The sequence below is a fragment of the Oncorhynchus nerka genome, linkage group LG3 (genome assembly GCF_034236695.1).
Source record: "Oncorhynchus nerka isolate Pitt River linkage group LG3, Oner_Uvic_2.0, whole genome shotgun sequence".
Classification (NCBI taxonomy): domain Eukaryota; kingdom Metazoa; phylum Chordata; class Actinopteri; order Salmoniformes; family Salmonidae; genus Oncorhynchus; species Oncorhynchus nerka.
In genome coordinates, this window is record NC_088398.1 from 64,204,144 (window position 1) to 64,223,207 (window position 19,064).

General features: G+C 48.2%; 1 protein-coding gene across 1 annotated transcript in view; it reads left to right on the top strand.

Annotated features, from left to right (window-relative positions):
- The window catches only part of LOC115112460 (anosmin-1-like), an 84,695-nt gene that overhangs the window by 38,716 nt on the left and 26,915 nt on the right, over positions 1 to 19,064 (top strand). Inside the window, exons 4-9 of the mRNA XM_029639545.2 lie at positions 260 to 482; positions 7,305 to 7,489; positions 7,913 to 8,042; positions 13,827 to 14,032; positions 14,869 to 15,016; positions 15,428 to 15,574. Of these exons, the coding sequence (XP_029495405.1) occupies positions 260 to 482; positions 7,305 to 7,489; positions 7,913 to 8,042; positions 13,827 to 14,032; positions 14,869 to 15,016; positions 15,428 to 15,574 (1,039 nt within the window). The remainder of the gene's footprint in view (positions 1 to 259; positions 483 to 7,304; positions 7,490 to 7,912; positions 8,043 to 13,826; positions 14,033 to 14,868; positions 15,017 to 15,427; positions 15,575 to 19,064) is intronic.

Below are 19,064 nucleotides of genomic sequence, written 5' to 3' on the forward strand. Positions count from 1 at the left end.
CCCCTCTAAAACCTTTGTATGTATGTGTCTTTCAGAGGGGCTGGGTTAAAATCAAAGTTAAATTTCGGTCTTACCTTGTGTGCAATTGACCAATAAACTGATCTTAATGAAGGCCTGGAAGCTTGACACACTGTCACACTGCTATAAGTCATCTAGCATAGATGTTTTTCCTCTGCCTTTCCTCCTGTCTACCTACTCCTCTTGCCCCTCTCCTCCCTCTCTTCCTCCTACCACCCCCTCCTCCCCCTCTACCCTTCAGACTCTCTTTCCCAAGAAGCACTATGAGTGTCTGACTAGCTGTGAGTTCCTGAAGTCTGTGGAGGGGGTGAAGCAGGGGGACTGCCCGGCTCCTGATAAGGCCAGTGGTTTCGCTGCAGCCTGTGTGGAGAGCTGCGAGGAGGATGGAGAGTGCTCCGCTGTCAAGAAGTGCTGCACCAATGGCTGCGGACACACCTGTCAAAACCCCAAGAACCTCTACAAAGGTACAATGACACACATGTACATGTGCAGTATAACATCCACTGGGTACAACACCGACGCTAGATACTGTACAGGACTATTAAAATGCACATGGAGCTTTCTGCTCCTTCCTTTTGTCATTATATATTGATAAATACTATTGATAAAATTAAAGATTGAATCCGCAGTAGGGAGAACAGCACCACTGTTTGCCCCATGGGTATTGTTTTTGTTTTGTTAACTAAGTGGTGGTGAGGCGCGTCGCCAAACGTGGTGAAAATAATATTGCAATACATATTCTTCTGTTCTATCACACGTGCAATGATGTCTGTGTCAACCTGATTGCAGTAACTCGTAGATTGCAGTAACTTCTTTGTTGTTGTAATATTGCAAACAGACATGGCAGTTTCACCATTAAGGATTCCGGCTTAAACCTGAATTGATGTTGGACAACTCCGACTCATGACCCATGTGGCAAGGAATAAAAGCTATCGCGGACTACAAAGGCAAATCTAATTGTGTGGGAGGCCCACGAAGCCTCCCTCCCAGATGAGCTTGACACGTTCTATGCTCGCTTCAAGGCAGACAATCCCGAGCCATCCAGGAAGAGTTTCTGACCAGGTGCTTCCGCTCTCCGAGGCTGACGTGAGTGAATACTCACAAAGCCGCTGGCCCAGATGGCATCCATGGCTGTGTCCTCAGTGTGTGCTGACCAGCTGGCGGGCATCTTCTCTGACATCTGCAACCTGTCTCTGTCCCAGGCTGTAGTCCCCACCTGCTTCAAGGAGACCACCATCCCAGTGCCCAAGAGAAACATGGTGACATTCCCAAATGACTAGCCCTGTAACACTCACCCAGGTCATCATGAAGTGCTTCGATAGGCTGGTCATGGCCATTATCAAGGCCAGTGCGGCAGGCACCCTGTACCCACTTTTATTTGCCTACCTCTCCAACAGATCCACTGAAGAATCCATTTCCATCACTATTCACATGGCCGTAACACATCTGGACACGAGGAACAGCTATGTGAGAATGCTGTTCTTTGACTACAGTTCAGTATTCAACACTATTGTTCCCTCCAAGCTCAGTGCCCTTGGTCTGGACACCACCCTCTGCAACTGGATCCTGGACTTCCTGACGGGCAAACCACAGGCTGTGATGATTGGCAACAACACCTCCTTCACACTAACTCTCGGGTCTACCACCTTGGGTCCTCTCCAAATACTACAGGCAGTGTACTGATCGGTTGCATCACAACCTGGTACTGGAATTGCTCTGTCCACAACCGCAAGGCCCTCCAGCGGGTGGCGAAGACAGCCCAGTTCATTACTGGGACAGTGAACCCACCCATCCAGGACATCTACTCGAAACGGTGCCTGGGGAAGGACTGCAGCATCAAGGACCCCACACGTCCCAGCCACAAGCTGTTCTCTCCCTTACAGTAGGGCTAAAGGTATCGGAGCATGAGGTCTGATACCAACAGGCTCAGAGACTGCTAAAAAAAACTTTAATTACACTGACCACCTGCTCTGATTCTCCACACCTTAGCACACACTCACTCATTCATGCTATAAACATATGTCACATCACATGCTACCAGGCTCATTATTATGGCTAAATACTGCACAATTTAAACACTTGCCTCCCCAATTCCCCCATCCCCAAAACACATGTAGACATTGGACTATTAATTGTCTTCCTGTATTATACTTATGCTAAAAAAAAATAAATTATACTGCCATTTACTCTTTGTATTATTATATTTCATTATTTCTTATTGTTTAGAAGGAACCTGTAAGTTAGCATTTCGTTGGATGGTGAATACCATGTGTATCCTGTACATACGACTTATAACTTGAGCTTGCAGTTTGTATAAATTACTAGTTTCACGACTAGTGCTGCAAACTCCAATTAGCTATGCAGTGAACCATATATTTGAATTTTGAGTCATTTCAAATATTTCCTGTGAGTTTCTCTTTCTCAACTCAATCATAACATTCTGTACATATTTTAAGATGCATCCAGTGTGTGAAATTGTTCCAAATCAGCTTCAGGCTCACAGATGTACAGAGCGAGAGGGAGAGCACTCCACTCCAGTAAAACTGTTTAATGGCACAGCCTGAGGTGTCTGGATGTTGTGAGGAGAGCTCGTAGCCCATTGCGTAAGAGCGAGACTCTGTGCCTCTGTGACAAGAGATGGAAGCTGCATCTCTTCTTCAGTTGTATGTTATATCAGCAGGCCACCGCCTCTCTGGCTGCTGACAGCCTTGGGCCATAATAAGGCAGGAGGAATGGAACTGGGCTCAGTGGAAATGGGGAGCCTGGCTGCTTCTTTCTTTAAGTCTTTGAAGCACTGCAGTGACAGAGTTGGGATTACTTTTGAAGTGCACACACAGATGTGTGTGAGGGGGGTGGTGCATATGTGTGTGTTGAAGCGTGCATTAATAATATTCCTATATTCTAAGAGAATCAATGGCAGTGTCATGGCCAGTTGTTGTACAGCCTTTGTAGATGGAGAAAGATGAAAGGAGATACATCCTTGAGTTTAATGCAGGAATATACTGCCCTCAATTAAAAACATTCACCATAGATCACAGACAAACGTATAGAACCAAACAGTTGACTGTCCTGCTAATCCAAACACTTACTGTGGCCTATGGTTGATTTTTGTTTTGGGATCAGATTTGCACATTTTAATTAGCTGTCTGGTTTAAGTCTGGATAAAATTCCAATCCTGATCTCCAGTGATGAATGTGTAATTATGTGCTCACGGTGTGGAGAGTAATTGTTTCTGTATGTGCACAAATGGAGCGTTTCCCCCATGGAGATCGCTCTCAGATGTGTGTGGTGTGTGCATGCACGCTCCGGTGAAGGTCGACAGGGAGTGTGTGTGGTGTGTCCCTGACTGAGGAAGGGTGCACTGTAGAAAGCAGATCTTTTTCTAAGTGCTATGTCTTCTGAAGACCCTACTGGGCCCATTCCTATATCTACCATATAGAGCTGTTGTCTTTACATCAAAACTCAGTGATATTACTTACTATTCACAAGTCTGAAACTTCTGTTTTCAAAGCTGTACTGGCAATGTGGAGTTCTGAATAAGATATGTTGTGAGCATATGGAAAATCGCTATTTCACTGTGGTGCAAAATTTGAGACTTTTCAGGGTTTGAGATTTTATAGGATACTCTAATCACGAGAATGCCTAGTTATTTCTTAATGAATGCACGGTATGTATGACTATCCTCCAGATTCTTGTTTTCTCCTCTAAGAGACTCTTATTTAGTGGGAGGCTAGCGAGAACCTCCTATATAGCGCACAGAGGCTCCTATATAGCGCACAGAGGCTCCTATATAGCGCACAGAGGCTCCTATATAGCGCACAGAGGCTCCTATATAGCGCACAGAGGCTCCTATATAGCGCACAGAGGCAGATGCTCTTATCTCTTTTTAGTCCCCTCTCTTCTCCCTCCCTCTTTTCTCTCTTTCGCTCGCTCTCTCTCATGCGCGCTCTCTCCAAGTGTTATTGGTCGTATGTACAGGATAGGCATGATATACATTGTCCAAGGAAATTCTTACCTCCAGGTTCCCTCTCGACAATGCAACAACAATAAAATATAATAACACGAACATAAAGTAAATGGCCCAGTAGAATATAATAAACATTATAGCAGTATAAGTATAATACAGGAAGGCACAGTTTATAGTCAAATATTTACATGTGTATTGGGGATGGGGGGGGCAGTGTATAAACTGAGCAGTATAATAAGAGTCTGGTAGCATCAGTTGTGATGAGTGCTAAGGTGCGGAGAATCAGAGTAGGTGGTCAGTCCAGTTCAAGTGTTCAGCAGGCTCTCTAACTCTCAGTCATGATGGCTTGGTCGTCATTCGTAATGGATAATTCTACTATCACATGGAGACCACAGACCAGTGTGGAAAAGCATGTCTTGTTCTCAAACCGTGTCCTCATGTACATCTGTCAGTCTTTACTCATGAGCTATCTCCCTCTGGAGAAGCTGTTGTTGCTTGATCCTCACCCTCCCCAGCTGTTCACAGCTCCACACCACTTCAAGACGAGCGTGAACAGTGCCTGACCGCCACAGGGTGTGGCTGCTCAGTGTTTCAAAACAAATGCAGTCATTTAATGTACGTATGTGAAACATGTCTTCATTGTTAACCACCAGAGCTGTATATAACCATGTATATTAATGGCTCTGGTAACCATGGCATGACACTGAGCACTCATCTGTATTTAAACGTTATGGGAGGCCATTGTACTGCATTAACCTTTTGAAGAATGTATTGTTGGATGTGTTGTGTTCCTCCCACAATGATTGGTGCTCTTTTGCCTTGGCCCATGTAATTAGCCAGGGGGCATCCAGGAGAGTTATTGTTGGAATGCGTGAGACATGAATGGATGCTCAGCTCTTTATCACTGTTCATCAGGGATAACATCATGGCTGTGTTTTTTTTGGATGGGGCAGAGCAAGAATGTGGTCATTGAAGGATGAGTCCTGTGAGTATGATTATTGGATGGGACCAGGACCCATAGTGGTAGAGCTGAGCGAGGGTTTAGGATTGGTCGCTTAGCTGCATGTGGAAGGTTGTTGGATGAGGAGTGTGTGTGTGGCTGAGGGAAAATGAGACGGGTAGGAGGAATGCTGTGGTATTGTGCGTTCGTCATTGACGCGCGCACACACACGCTGGAGCTGTAAAACAATGGCAGACAGATTTTCCTCTGTGTAGAGCCTCTATCTACGAGACACAAGACTGACTCCATATGTGTCTGGCAAATAGGCCCCTCCATCTCCCACCCGGCATTTTATAAGCATCAATCAATCACGTTAAAAAGCCTCTAAAAGAGATGTAACAGGATGAAGCAGCCTGCTTTATGCAGCACAGGCTTTGTTTGCTGTTACTTTACAACCTTGAGTTCGTGTTTTATACTGTATGTGTTTCATGAATGCAGAGCAGCTCTAGGTGCTCCCTCTCCTCAGTTGGAGCGAAGAGGTCCTTGGGTAAGTGTGTGAGAACGCCAGGTGATTTTAATCGAGAGGTATGGGATTTATTCAGTGATTTTCTGTACTCCTGAACGTTGTTTCCAATCTCCATCTCATTACCACTCAGCCCATGCTCTATCAATACGTTACTACCTCTCAGCTGAAATCAATCCTCCAGGAGAGAGTTCATCTGTCCTGGCCGTTTACTTTCCCCTCACCGAGCTCGTAATAAATCTAATTTATTGCACATTGAAAGCGTTTGAATGGGTTGACGTGAGGAACAATGAGGCAAATGTAATGTGTGCCTAATGTGCAGTTGATGTCGGAAGTTTACCTAGTGGTTAGAGCGTTGGACTAGTAAGCGAAAGGTTGCAAGATCGAATCCCCGAGCTGACGAGGTAAAAATCTGTCGTTCTGCCCCTGAACAAGGCAGTTAACTCACTGTTCCAAGGCCGTCATTGAAAATAAGAATTTGTTCTTAACTGACTTGCCTAGTTAAATAAAGGTACAAAAAATAAACATTTAAACTCAGTTTTTCACAATTCCTGACATTTAATCCTAGTAAAAATTCCCTGTCTTAGGTCAGTTAGGATCACCACTTTATCCTGTTTGGGATAGGGGGCAGCATTTTCACGTTTGGATGAAAAGCGTGCCCAGAGTAAACTGCCTGCTACTCAAGCCCAGTTGCTAATATATGCATATTATTAGTAGATTTGGATAGAAGTTTCACTCTGAAGTTTCTAAATCTTTTTGAATGATGTCTGTGAGTATAACAGAACTCATATGGCAGGTGAAAATCTGAGGTTTGTAGTTTTTAACCTTTTGGCCTATAGAATGCACAGTGTCTATGGGGTCATATTGCACTTCCTACGGCTTCCACTAGATGTCAACAGTCTTTAGAACCTGTTTGATGCTTCTACTGTGAAGGAGGGGGGAATGATGGAGGGCTCTTTGAGTCAGTGGTCTGGCAGAGTGCCACGAGCTGGTGACGCGCGTTCACGTGAGAGTTAGCTTGAGTTCCATTGCATTTCTGAAGACAGGAAGTCTCCAGTTGGAACATTATTGAAGATTTATGTTAAAAACATCCTGAAGATTGATTCTATACTTCGTTTGACATGTTTCTACGAACTGTAACGGAACTTTTGGACTTTTCGTCTGCTTGCGCATCGTGCGTTTGGATTTGTTTACTAAACGTGCTAACAAAAAGGAGGTATTTGGACATAAAGATTAAAGTTATCAAACATTTATTGTGGAACTGGGATTCCTGGGAGTGCATTCTGATGATCATCAAAGGTAAGTGAATATTTATAATGCTATTTCTGACTTCTGACTCCACAACATGGCGTGTATCTGTTTGGCTTAATTCGTTGTCTGAGCAGCGTACTCAGATTATTGCATGGTTTGCTTTTTCCGTAAAGTTTTTTTGAGATCTGACACAGCGGTTGCATTAAGGAGAAGTACATCTTTTAATTCTATGAATAACAGTTATATTTTATCATTGTTTATTATGAGTATTTGTAAATTGATGTGGCTCTCTGCAAAATCACTGGATGTTTTGTAAGCAAAACATTACTGAATGCCTCCCCAAAGAGACAGCTGGTAAAACACATTCTCTTCATCCAAGAGTATATCACGGTCCATCACAGCACAATGACCATGCTAATGACCCAGTGGACAGTGTCTGGCTGTCTGGCTCAATTTCACAGTGGTGATGTTATGTCATTTCTCTCCAAACGTCAGTCTCCCAGTGATGATGTCATGTCTCTCCTTAATTTTGTCGCACCGTGATGTCATGGCCTATTCTCTACCAAAGTCAGTCTCACAGTGATGTCATGTGTATGTGTTCTCAGGAGCTCCTCTGAAGCCTAGGAAGGAGCTAGTGTTTGTGGAACAGCTGTCAGGAGGCCTGGAGATCCGCTGGTCCTCTAAGTTCAACATCTCTGTGGAGCCTGTCCTGTACGTGGTGCAGCGCTGCTGGAACTATGGCATCCACCCCAGTGAGGACGACGCCACAGAGTGGGAGACCGTGGCACAGGTAGGTCAGCACAGCACACTACCCCACAACATACCAAACCAGGCTTCTCTGAATACCTTACTGCATGTGGATCGCTCTTTCATTCACATACAGCACATTGTCATCCAACCATTTCATTTAGTTGCATGCTCAGTACTTTTGTTAAAAGAATTAACATAAAATCTGTGATGCATTCTTTGGGGGAAAAATAAACCCTAAAACTAATATTTTCACCACACGAGATAGATGTGAGAAAGTCAGGGTGCTACTCCATAGCTGTCATTCAGACTGTCTGACACTGTTGCACATTCCTTACTGTCAGTGTCTTTGAAAGTTTTGCAAGGAAAAACAGACAGATGTCGGTTGTTGCAGCAACACTCACAAAAGTTGTGACCCTGTGTGACCTCTGACCCCTGTGTGCCTACTCTCCCATCTGTCCCTCAGACTACAGAGGAGCGCGTCCAACTGGCCGACATCAGAGCCAGCAGATGGTACCAGTTCAGAGTGGCGGCCGTCAACGTGCACGGGACCCGCGGGTTTACTGCCCCCAGCAAGCACTTCCGCTCCTCCAGAGGTAGGCTATGTCTGAGCGTGTGTGGGGCCCCTTCAATGAGTGTCAGTTCCTGTGTGACACCCTATCCTCTCTCTTTGCTACAGTCAAGGCCTAGGAACAGGTGGGACAATCCATTACAACATGATTTGCCTCAGTAACGGCCCATTGACCCATTTTGTTACACATGTGCATGTACAAATTGTGTTTTCTGCGTATTGCGTTGGTGTGTCTGTGACCTTTTGGCTAGAATTAAATCAAGCATGCACTGAGGAAAACCCAGTCTGCAGAAACATACATGCATACATGCATACATACATTACAGATTATTCACACCCGCAATGCTAATTTATTGCAAGCAAATAGCTAAATGTTTTTGGCAGGATGTCTTAAAAATCCATCACAAGCCATCACCTAGCAAACCTGAACCTCAAATCTGATTTAGCATTCCCTAAGCATTCCTTGCCCTTCCGATCCTAAAGTTGTCAATTCACACTGATGCCAAACAGAACATAGTCATCAGAAACCCCTGAGTGCAGAACATGTTCTTTTCTGCATAGTGTTGTAACCAGACCTTTGTACGTGTAGCTCTTCAAAGGTGGGCTTTTCCCTCTTTACAGCCATATAACATGTAATATGTCTGAGTTAGTCAGGATATTGCAGCATTCAACTGCATGTAAGTTGTTGTCTGGCTTCCATGGAGAATGAGGTAAGGTAGGCTGCTCAGTGCTTCAGATCTGTGCTAGAAATGAGCACTGAGTTTGATGGCTGGTTGTAGGGCTGTGCTGATGCCTGTCCTGCTCTGTGTGTTCCCACGTTGAATGACACTAAATAGCTCTTTAATGTGACCGTAGATGACATTTGTTAAAGCACCCGGCCAATTGTTGTGGAATTCCTGTAGATCACAGGTTTATGAGTAATATTGTGTCTAGATTTGATCTGGTGTCGAGCCGATAGGCTCTGCTGGTGTACAGGGAGAGCTGTGCGTAGCGTACTGCAGTGCACTGAGATCAAGTTTTGGATTGGACCCTATGTCTGAGTTCTCGCATTTGCTTTACTAACATGCCTTTGGGTAGAGCTTTTGTCAAGTGGTAACCACCTTTGTCTTGATCTTCAATATTTATAGCTATAATAAGATACTAGTGGAATACTCACCAGGGAACCAAAACACAAACCACCTTACATTTTAGTAATTTAGCAGACGCTCTTATTCAGAGCGACTTACAGGAGCAATTTGGGTTAAATGCCTTGCTCAAGGGCACATCAACATATTTTGCAACTAGTTTGCTCAGGGATTCGAACCAGCGACATTTAGGCCCCGCGCTCTTAACCGCTAGGCTACTGGTTTGGTGGTAGTGGTACATTACATGCTGCCTGAAGGACCTTCCTGGTCATTTCTATTCATATGGTTAAACAGCACAAATACTACGCAGATCGATCAAGATGGCGAAACACAAGTATAGGGAAAAAGTGGAGGAGCAATTCAACGAGTCGGACACCAGGCATATGTGGCAGTGGTTCCTAACGATCACGGAACAGCTAAACACCTTTTTCTCACGCTTCGAGCACAACAACGACTCTGAGCTGGGGAGAGCCCTGATATAAATGCAACGTGTAAAGTGTTGGTCCCATGTCTCATGAGCTGAAATAAAAGATCCCAGACATTTTCCATACACACAAATTTAGTGCACAAATTTGTTTACATCCTTGTTAGTGAGCATTTCTCCTTTGCCAAGATAATCCATCCACCTGACAGGTGTGGCATGTCAAGAAGCTGATTAAACAGCATGATTACACAGGTGCACTCTAAAATGTACAGTTTTGTCACAACACAATGCCACAGATGTTGGCATGCTGACTGCTGGAAGGTCCACCAAAGCTGTTGCAAGAGAATTCAATGTATGTTTTTCTACCAGACGTCATTTTAGAGAATTTGACAGTACGTCCAACCGGCTTCACAATTGCAGACCAGGTGTAACCACGCCACCCCAGGACCTCCATATCCACAGACCAGGTGTAGCCACGCCACCCCAGGACCTCCATATCCACAGACCAGGTGTAGCCATGCCACCCCAGGACCTCCATATCCACAGACCAGGTGTAGCCACGCCACCCCAGGACCTCCATATCCACAGACCAGGTGTAGCCACGCCACCCCAGGACCTCCATATCCACAGACCACGTGTAGCCACGCCACCCCAGGACCTCCATATCCACAGACCACGTGTAGCCATGCCACCCCAGGACCTCCATATCCACAGACCACGTGTAGCCATGCCACCCCAGGACCTCCATATCCACAGACCACGTGTAGCCATGCCACCCCAGGACCTCCATATCCACAGACCACGTGTAGCCATGCCACCCCAGGACCTCCATATCCACAGACCACATGTAGCCATGCCACCCCAGGACCTCCATATCCACAGACCAGGTGTAACCACGCCACCCCAGGACCTCCATATCCGGCTTCTTCACCTGCGGGATCATCTGAGACCAGCCACCCAGACAACCGATGAAACTGACGAGTATTTATGTCTGTAATAAATCACTTTTGTGGGGGGAAAACTTATTCTGATTGGCTGGGACTGGCTCCCCAATGGGTGGGCCTATGCCCAGTCATGTGAAATCCATAGATTAGGGCCTAATGAATTTATTTAAATTTACGGATTTGGCACATCCTCATCGACAGGGCCTCCATGGAAACGGTAAAAAATGTAGTTCCGAGGCGTACTCATCTCCGAGCAGCTGAAATGGTCAAACCACACTGTCACCGTTGTGAAGAAGGCATGAAATGTTGTCTGTCCAAGAGGGGCCTCAGTGTTCTACAGGAGCACCACTGAGAGCATACAGTCGGCCTGCATAACAGCCTGGTACGTTAACTTCACTGCCGTGGACCACAAAGCGCTACAGCCGAACGCACCAATCGGTGCACACTGACTGCCCTCCGGGACACCTACAACACCAGATGTCGCAGGAATGCCAAGAAGATCATCAGAGACCTGGGCTACCCGAGCCACGGCCTGTTCTCCCTGCTTCCGTCACTAAGACATGGGCAGTACAGGAGCATCATGGCAAAAACTGGAAGCTTGGCCAAGAGCTTCTACCCCCAGAACATCAGGCTGCTGAATACTCACCACTAGTCAGCTGCCTGCTCTGCCTTTTCCAACTCCAGCCCTCCCCCCGCCCCCATGACCATTGTTAGTGTTAATATGTATATATTTTATTATAATTATTACATTTAGTTTTTTATTTCACTGACCTGCATTGTTGGTGCTCAGAGCTTAAGATTTTCACTGTACCATGTAATTACACCTGCGACCCTGTACATGTGACTATTAAACTTCTAATCTATTCTAACATGTGTGTTCTGACAGGCTGTTGACAGCAAACACCAGGTGGAAACAGGATTTTGCTGCAGTCCTGTAAACTGACCTCCAATCAGTCGCATCAGCCCCACAAAGTTGATGGATTGTCGAGAGCTGTCATGGACTTGATGAGCGATTTTGATTCTGTCATTCCGTTATTTACATAGCTCAGTCTGATAATCAGATCAAACTTTATTTGTCACGTGCTGAATACAACAAGTGTAGACCTTACCATGTAATGCTTACTTACAAGCCCTTAACCAACAGTGCAGTTCAAGAAGAGTTTAGTTCATTTGGTAAATATTTTCTTAAGTAAAAAAATTTATAAAAAGTAACACAACATAACAATAATGAGGCTATATACAGGGGGTACCGAGTCAGTGTGCGGGGTACAGGTTTGTTCATTTGTACATGTAGGTAGGGGTGAAGTGAAAAAAGCAAGTAGCAGCAGTGTACAAAACAAATGGGGGGGTGTCAATGTAAATAGACTGTAGCCATTTGATTAATTGTTCAGCAGTCTTATGGTTTGGGGGTAGAAGCTGTTAAGGAGCCTTTTGGTCTTAGACTTGACACGCCAGTACTGCTTGTTGTGTGGTAGCAGTGAAAACAGTCTGACTTGGGTGACTGGAGTCTCTGACAACTTTATGGGCTTCCCGCTGACACCGCCTATTATGTAGGTGCTGGATGGCAGGAAGCTTGGCCCTGGTGATGTACTGGGCCTTTCGCACTACCCTCTGTAGCGCCTTACGGTCAGATGCCGAGCAGTTGCCATACCAGGCGGTGATGCAACCGGTTAGGATGCTCTCAAAGGTGCAGCTGTAGAACTATTTGAGGATCTGGGGACCTATGCCAAATCTTTTCAGTCTCCCGAGTTTGTCGTGCCATCTTCACGACTGTCTTGGTGTGTTTGGACCATGTTAGTTCGTTGGTGAGGTGGACACCAAGGAACTTGAAATTCTCGACCCGCTCCACTACAGCCCCGTCGATGTTAATGGAGGCCTGTTCAGCCCGCATTTTCCTTTAGTCCATGATAAGCTCCTTTGTCTTGCTCACATTGAGGGAAAGGTTGTTGTCATGGCACCACACTGCCAGGTCTCTGACCTCCCTATAGGCTGTCTCATCGTTGTTGGTGATCAGGCCTACCACTGTTCTGTCATCAGCAAACTTAATGATAGTGTGTTGGTGTCATGTTTGGCCACGCAGTCGTGGGTGATCAGGGAGTACAGGAGGGGACTAAGTACACACCCCTGAAGGGCCCCAGTGTTGAGGATCAGAGTGGCAGATGTGGTGTTGCCTACCCTTACAACCTGGGGGCAGCCCATCAGGAAGTCCAGGATTCAGTTGCAGAGGGAGGTGTTTAGTCCCAGGGTCCTTAGCTTAGTGATGAGCTTCGTGGGCACTATGGTCAAAATACTTTGAACACTGAGCTGTAGTCAATGAATAGCATTCTCACATAGGTGTTCCTTTTGTCAAGGTGGGAAAGGGCAGTGTGGAGTGATTGCCATTTTTCACCACCATACTTTGTTTGGGCATTTTGCATAAAACTCTCGCTGCATATTTTATATAGCATGGATAACAGCTGGTTCACTCTGAAACAGTCTCTTGTGAGTGGGTTGGGCACAAGTTCAGCCCAGAGTGTTGTGGACTTAGTTCTGGACCGACTTTCAAGTGGGAGAGGGAAGGAAGGGGGGAGGAGCTGACTGTAGCAGGCCTGTAGTCTCCGTAATCTTCTTAAGAGCTAATTCCCTCTGGTCTGGCATCTGGCCCTGCCCCTGCCTCTGACTGCCTGGCCCTGCCTGGGTCTACCGGCCTGACATCCATACTTTACTGTACACCGTAGCTGCCAGAAATCCTAAGACAGACCCCATCTGGCCAGCCTCAAAACCAGCCATCTTACTTACTTGCACGCATGCCCCCCAGTAGGGAGAGTCGAGGAGTAGATGGAATGTGAGGGTAGAGCCAAAGTGCGCAGCATGTGTTTTGTGATCCTTGACCTGAGCTCTCCGTCTTGCATAACGCTGTCATAAACGTGACATGACACCTGTCATAACATTTCATGACTGATTGTCAGTGGTGGACTAATTACGTTACACCATCATACTGGCTAGGCCCTGCTTAACTTTCTCAACTGGTGCAAATGTTCCCTGGTTAGACACATTAAGCCAAATGTCTGACATGCTTTTTATCAAGATAAACACATTTCTGTGGTTAATTGATCGTCCCTTCTAATTAATAACACATTTTTGGGGTGAGGGGGGAGGTTTGTGAATCACAAGCCAATCATTAGCACCACGAAGACCTTGCAGCTGTCACTTTTCTGACACCTCTTACTGTCGTCGCTCCCAAATTGAACAAGCAAAAACAATTCTGACAGCTGGAGAGAGGAGAGCTGCTGTGAATGACATGACTTTACAGTACTGTGTTCCTGGTCTCTCTCCAGATCCTGCTGCCCCTCCCAGCCCTGCCAGCCTGCGTGTCACCAACATGACGCTGAGTGCTGAGGGGACGGTGACAGCCTGTCTCAACTGGAACCTGCCCGAGGAGCCTGACATCCCAGTCCATCACTACAAAGTCTTCTGGAGCTGGACCGTCCCTGGCAAGTCCCTGGTGCCATCCAAGAAGAAGAGGAGGAAGACCACCAACGGGGTAAGCATCGGCTCCTCTCTCCCCCTGTCTGGGTGATGTGTCGGTGGGTTGGCAGGCTAGAGACCGCGGGCCTGTGCTGGCCTGGTTGGACCAGACTCATCTAAACTCCACTCCCCTATTCTTTGCAATGTAAATAAGAACCAAAGGCCCCACAATGGAAAAACACATACAAGGCGAGGCAGATCGCATTTGATTACATAAACTCTTAACGCTATTGTTCAAGCAGCACGACGCACTGCTGGCCTCATTTGTTTTATTTTCCTTTATTTCGCCTTAAACACTTGGTTAAGCTTTGAAAGGAAACTTAGCTTATCATCACTATGAAGAAGAGAATTTTGATAGTGAATAAAGTGAAAACGCAATGTCTGACCACTTTTGCTGACTTAGATTCCTGAATGAGTGTTGGTAACCAGTTGCAGATGTGGTGTGGAGGTGAGAAAGCTGGGAGACACCAGATACCTATTGACACATGTACTACTGGTTTCCACTCTGGGACTGCAGGGCTTTGAACGCTACCTGCTGATGGTGGTATGTCAAAACAAGCGCCGGTCAATAACTGGAGCCTATCAGGCCCATGCTGCTGGAGGAATGCTGAGACCTAAACACAACGTGAAGAAGCCCCAGGGGATGGGGATAATGCGGCTCCCTCACACAGACCTTATCACTGTCTCGTCTCTCTACATGTTGGTTTAAACCAGCACACGTGTTCCCAATAAGGATGGTTCTTATTCCCACAGACCAGGCTTGGGTTAGGACGGTTCTAGTCTACTGGATTTAGGGACATGGTTATGGTCTACTCTGTTGGGGTGACAATGTGTGGGTGTCTCTGGTTTCAGGCCCAGAGCTGGGTGGATCTGGAGGGGCTGCTGACCAACAGTAGCTACACGGTGGAGCTGCAGGCCATCACCTACTGGGGTCAGGTGCGTCTGAAGAGCTCCAAGGCGTCACTCCACTTCAGCACCACCTCCCAGAACAATGGCTCAGGTAAGGCATCATGGGGCATGCTGAAAGCAACTTTGAGGAAAAATGTACTTACTATGATTTGAGATGTGGTTGTCCCACCGAGCTACAGTATCTTAAGATGAATGGACTAACTAAGTCGCTCTGCATGAGAGTGTTTGCTAAATGACTGATTTGATTTGATAAATGTAAAATGGCATTGAATTAATGACAAGGCTGAGCTCATTGGACTTGGTGATAAATCAAGATGCTGTCCGATACAGATTTTATGAATGAATTTAAAAGTATTTATTAGCATAACTATTGGTATGATCACAGATGTTTAAGCATACTGTGACCTTCCCATATAAGAGCTTAAAGCTGCATTCTGAGCTTTTCTGAGTGTACCTGGACTGGAAATTAGACCTTAACCTTTCTTCGCTTTGTCCAACCAAGTGAAACCAGTGTCCAAGAAAGAGAAGGAAGTGATCATGCCCGTTGGCTCCACCCTGGGCAAGCGCCCGGCAGGCCCTCTGGAGGTCGGCACACCCTTCTACCAGGACGGCCAGCTGCAGGTCCGCGTTTACTGGAAGAACCGGGGAGGTATGTACCATATGCCTGTTCTGAATGTGGGTCTTGGCTCCTACACTACTGTAATTGCCACATAATTTCTCCTTCATTAGTTATCCTGAATCTTTTTATTGACTAATTAATGTTGGAATATGAATGATTCTCAGTTAAGTTCAATCTGGAAAAATGCTGTTGAATATTGTAGAGCAACTAAATGAAACCTTGTGTCTGACTGGAGTAATATGAGCGCAGGGTGAGTGAGTGTGAATCTACCGTGGACCAGGAGGTGCAGAGGTTTAGGATGTTCTGTTAGCTGAAGAAAAATAAACACCGGGAACAAGAGGTGATGGAGCTTATTGACAGCTGTAGCAAATATGAGCCGTCTCTCATACTAGTGTTGAAACTGTCCGTTTTGTTTTACAAGACCTGACGTCACCCTGCAGAAACACACAGGAGGACGTAAAAGATTTAAAGCATTACAGACAAATAATTGCATAAGTGTCCATAGACTCCTTAAACTTTGTACTCCTCCTTAGACGTTGTGCGCCAGCCCCCACAATTAAGACCAGAGTGGAAATATGAAAACCTTGAAAGGTGCGCTCCAAGGGTAGCCTGTCAAGTCCAATTCACTGGACAATGTTATGTTGCTAATATGTCATCGCCCAAGCCAAGCTCCACAAAGTGGAGGCAGAAATGCCTAGTCTGGGGAGAGGAGAAGCCTGGTGATGAGGCCTTCTGCTGAATCACAGAGCAACTGAGAAGAGCTGGAGAGTCTTCCTGGTCCAGAGTGGTTAGCAGGGCTGAGTGATTGTGACTGGCTTGGGCACACGTTCAGCCCAGAGTGTTTTGGACTTGGTTCTGGGCCCACTCCATGGCTTGGCCTGGGGGGGTGACTCCATTACACTGCAGCTGTCCTAGTCTGGCAGGGTGGTGGTGGTGTGGTGGGCACAGACATGGCCTCTAACTGGGTTGATGATGATGGATGGCTCTGGGTCTGCCTCTGACCACCATGGTTATACAGGAGGAAGCAGACAGCTGGACTGGAGAGAGCGAGCGAGACCTGGTCCCTGAAAGCCTAGGATCAGGTTTCTCTTCATCAGACTCTGTGTATTCAGAACTTTAAACTGAGGGACAGGTTATCTCAACGCTGCTGATTACTGCACTCGTTCATTTTGAGGCAGGTCAACATTGTGACACATCTGGTCTCAGATGGTGATGTAGTGGATCACGGGGAGACGGACACGGGGAGGGAGGAAGAGAGACAGGCGGGAGAGAGGCGCACGTGGGGAGACAGACGCACGGGGAGAGACACACAGAGAGAGAGAGAAGCAAGCGGGGAGAGAGAGAGAGAGAAGCAAGCGGGGAGAGAGAGAGAAGCAAGCGGGGAGAGAGAGAGAAGCAAGCGGGGAGAGAGAGAGAAGCAAGCGGGGAGAGAGGGAGAGAAGCAAGCGGGGAGAGAGAGGGAGAGAAGCAAGCGGGGAGAGAGAGGGAGAGAAGCAAGCGGGGAGAGAGAGGGAGAGAAGCAAGCGGGGAGAGAGAGGGAGAGAAGCAAGCGGGGAGAGAGAGAAGCAAGCGGGGAGGGAGAGAAGCAAGCGGGGGAGAGAGAGAGAGAAGCAAGGGGGAGAGAGAGGGAGAGAAGCAAGCGGAGAGAGAGAGGGAGAAAGCAAGAGGAGAGAGAGAGAAGCAGAGAGAGGGAGGGAGAGGGAAGCAAGCGGGGAGAGGGAGGGAGAGAGAGGGAAGGGAGAGGAGGGAGGGAGAGAGGGAAGCAAGCGGGAGAGAGAGAGAGGGAAGCAAGCGGGGAGAGGGAGAGAGAAGCAAGCGGGGAGAGAGAGGGGAGAGGGAGAGGGAAAGAGGGGAGAGAGAGAGCAAGGGGGAGAGAGAGGGAGAAGCAAGAGGGAGAGAGAGCAAGGGAGAAGGGGAGAGAGAGGGAGAAGCAAGCGGGGGAGAGAGAGAGAGAGCAAGCGGGGAGAGAGAGAGAGAGAGCAAGCGGGGAGAGAAGCAGAGAGAGAGAGAGCAAGAGAGAGAGAGAGAAGAAGCAAGCGGGGGGAGAGAGAGAGAGAAAAGCGGGGGAGAGAGAGAGAGAAGCAAGGGGGGGGGAGAGAGAGAGAAGCAAGCGGGGGGAGAGAGAGAGAGAGAAGCAAGCGGGGGGAGAAGCAAGTGGGGACACGCAGAGTGGGGGAGGGAGAGAGGCACACGCAGAGTGAGGGAGGGAGAGCGGGACACGCACACGCAGAAGGGGAGGGAGCGGGACACGCAGCAGAGGGGAGGGAGAGAGGACACGCAGAGCGGGAGAGAGGGACACGCACACACAGAGCGGGACACGGGAGAGACACGCAGCAGAGAGGGACACGCACATGCAGAGAGAGGGAGAGAGGGACACGCACACACAGCAGACACACAGAGGGACACGCACATGCAGAGAGGGAGAGGGACACGCACACACAGAGAGGGACACGCACATGCAGAGAGGGGGAGAGGGACACGCACACACAGAGAGGGACACGCACATGCAGAGAGGGGGAGAGGGACACGCACACACAGAGAGGGACACGCACATGCAGAGAGGGGAGAGAGGGACACGCACACACAGAGAGGGACACGCACATGCAGAGAGGGGAGAGAGGGACACGCACACACAGAGAGGGACACGCACATGCAGAGAGGGGGGAGAGGGACACGCACACACAGAGACATGCAGAGAGGGAGAGGGACACGCACACGCAGAGGGGGGGGAGAGAGGGACACGCACACGCAGAGGGGGACACGCACACGCAGAGGGGGGAGAGGGAGGGACACGCACACGCACAGAGAGGGGGAGGAGAGAGGGACACGCACACGCAGAGAGGGGAGGGAGAGGGACACGCACACACAGAGAGGGACACACGCACACACAGAGAGGGGGAGGGAGAGAGGGACACGCAGAGGGGAGGGAGAGAGGGACACGCACACGCAGAGGGGGAGGGAGAGAGGGACACGCACACACAGAGGGGACACACGCACACAGAGAGGGGGAGGGAGAGAGGGACACGCAGAGGGGAGGGAGAGGGACACGCACACGCAGAGAGGGACACGCACACGCAGAGAGGGACACGCACACGCAGAGAGGGACACGCACACGCAGAGAGGGACACGCACACGCAGAGAGGGACACGCACACACAGAGAGGGGAGGGAGAGAGGGACACGCACACGCAGAGAGGGGGGAGGGAGAGAGGGACATGCACACACAGAGAGGGACACGCACACACAGAGAGGGACACGCACACACAGAGAGGGACACGCACACACAGAGAGGGACACGCACACACAGAGAGGGGAGGGAGAGAGGGACACGCACACACAGAGAGGGACACGCACACACAGAGAGGGGGGAGGGAGAGAGGGACACGCACACACAGAGAGGGGAGGGAGAGGGGACACGCACACACAGAGAGGGACACGCACACACAGAGAGGGGAGGGAGAGAGGGACACGCACACACAGAGAGGGGGGAGGGAGAGAGGGGACACGCACACACAGAGAGG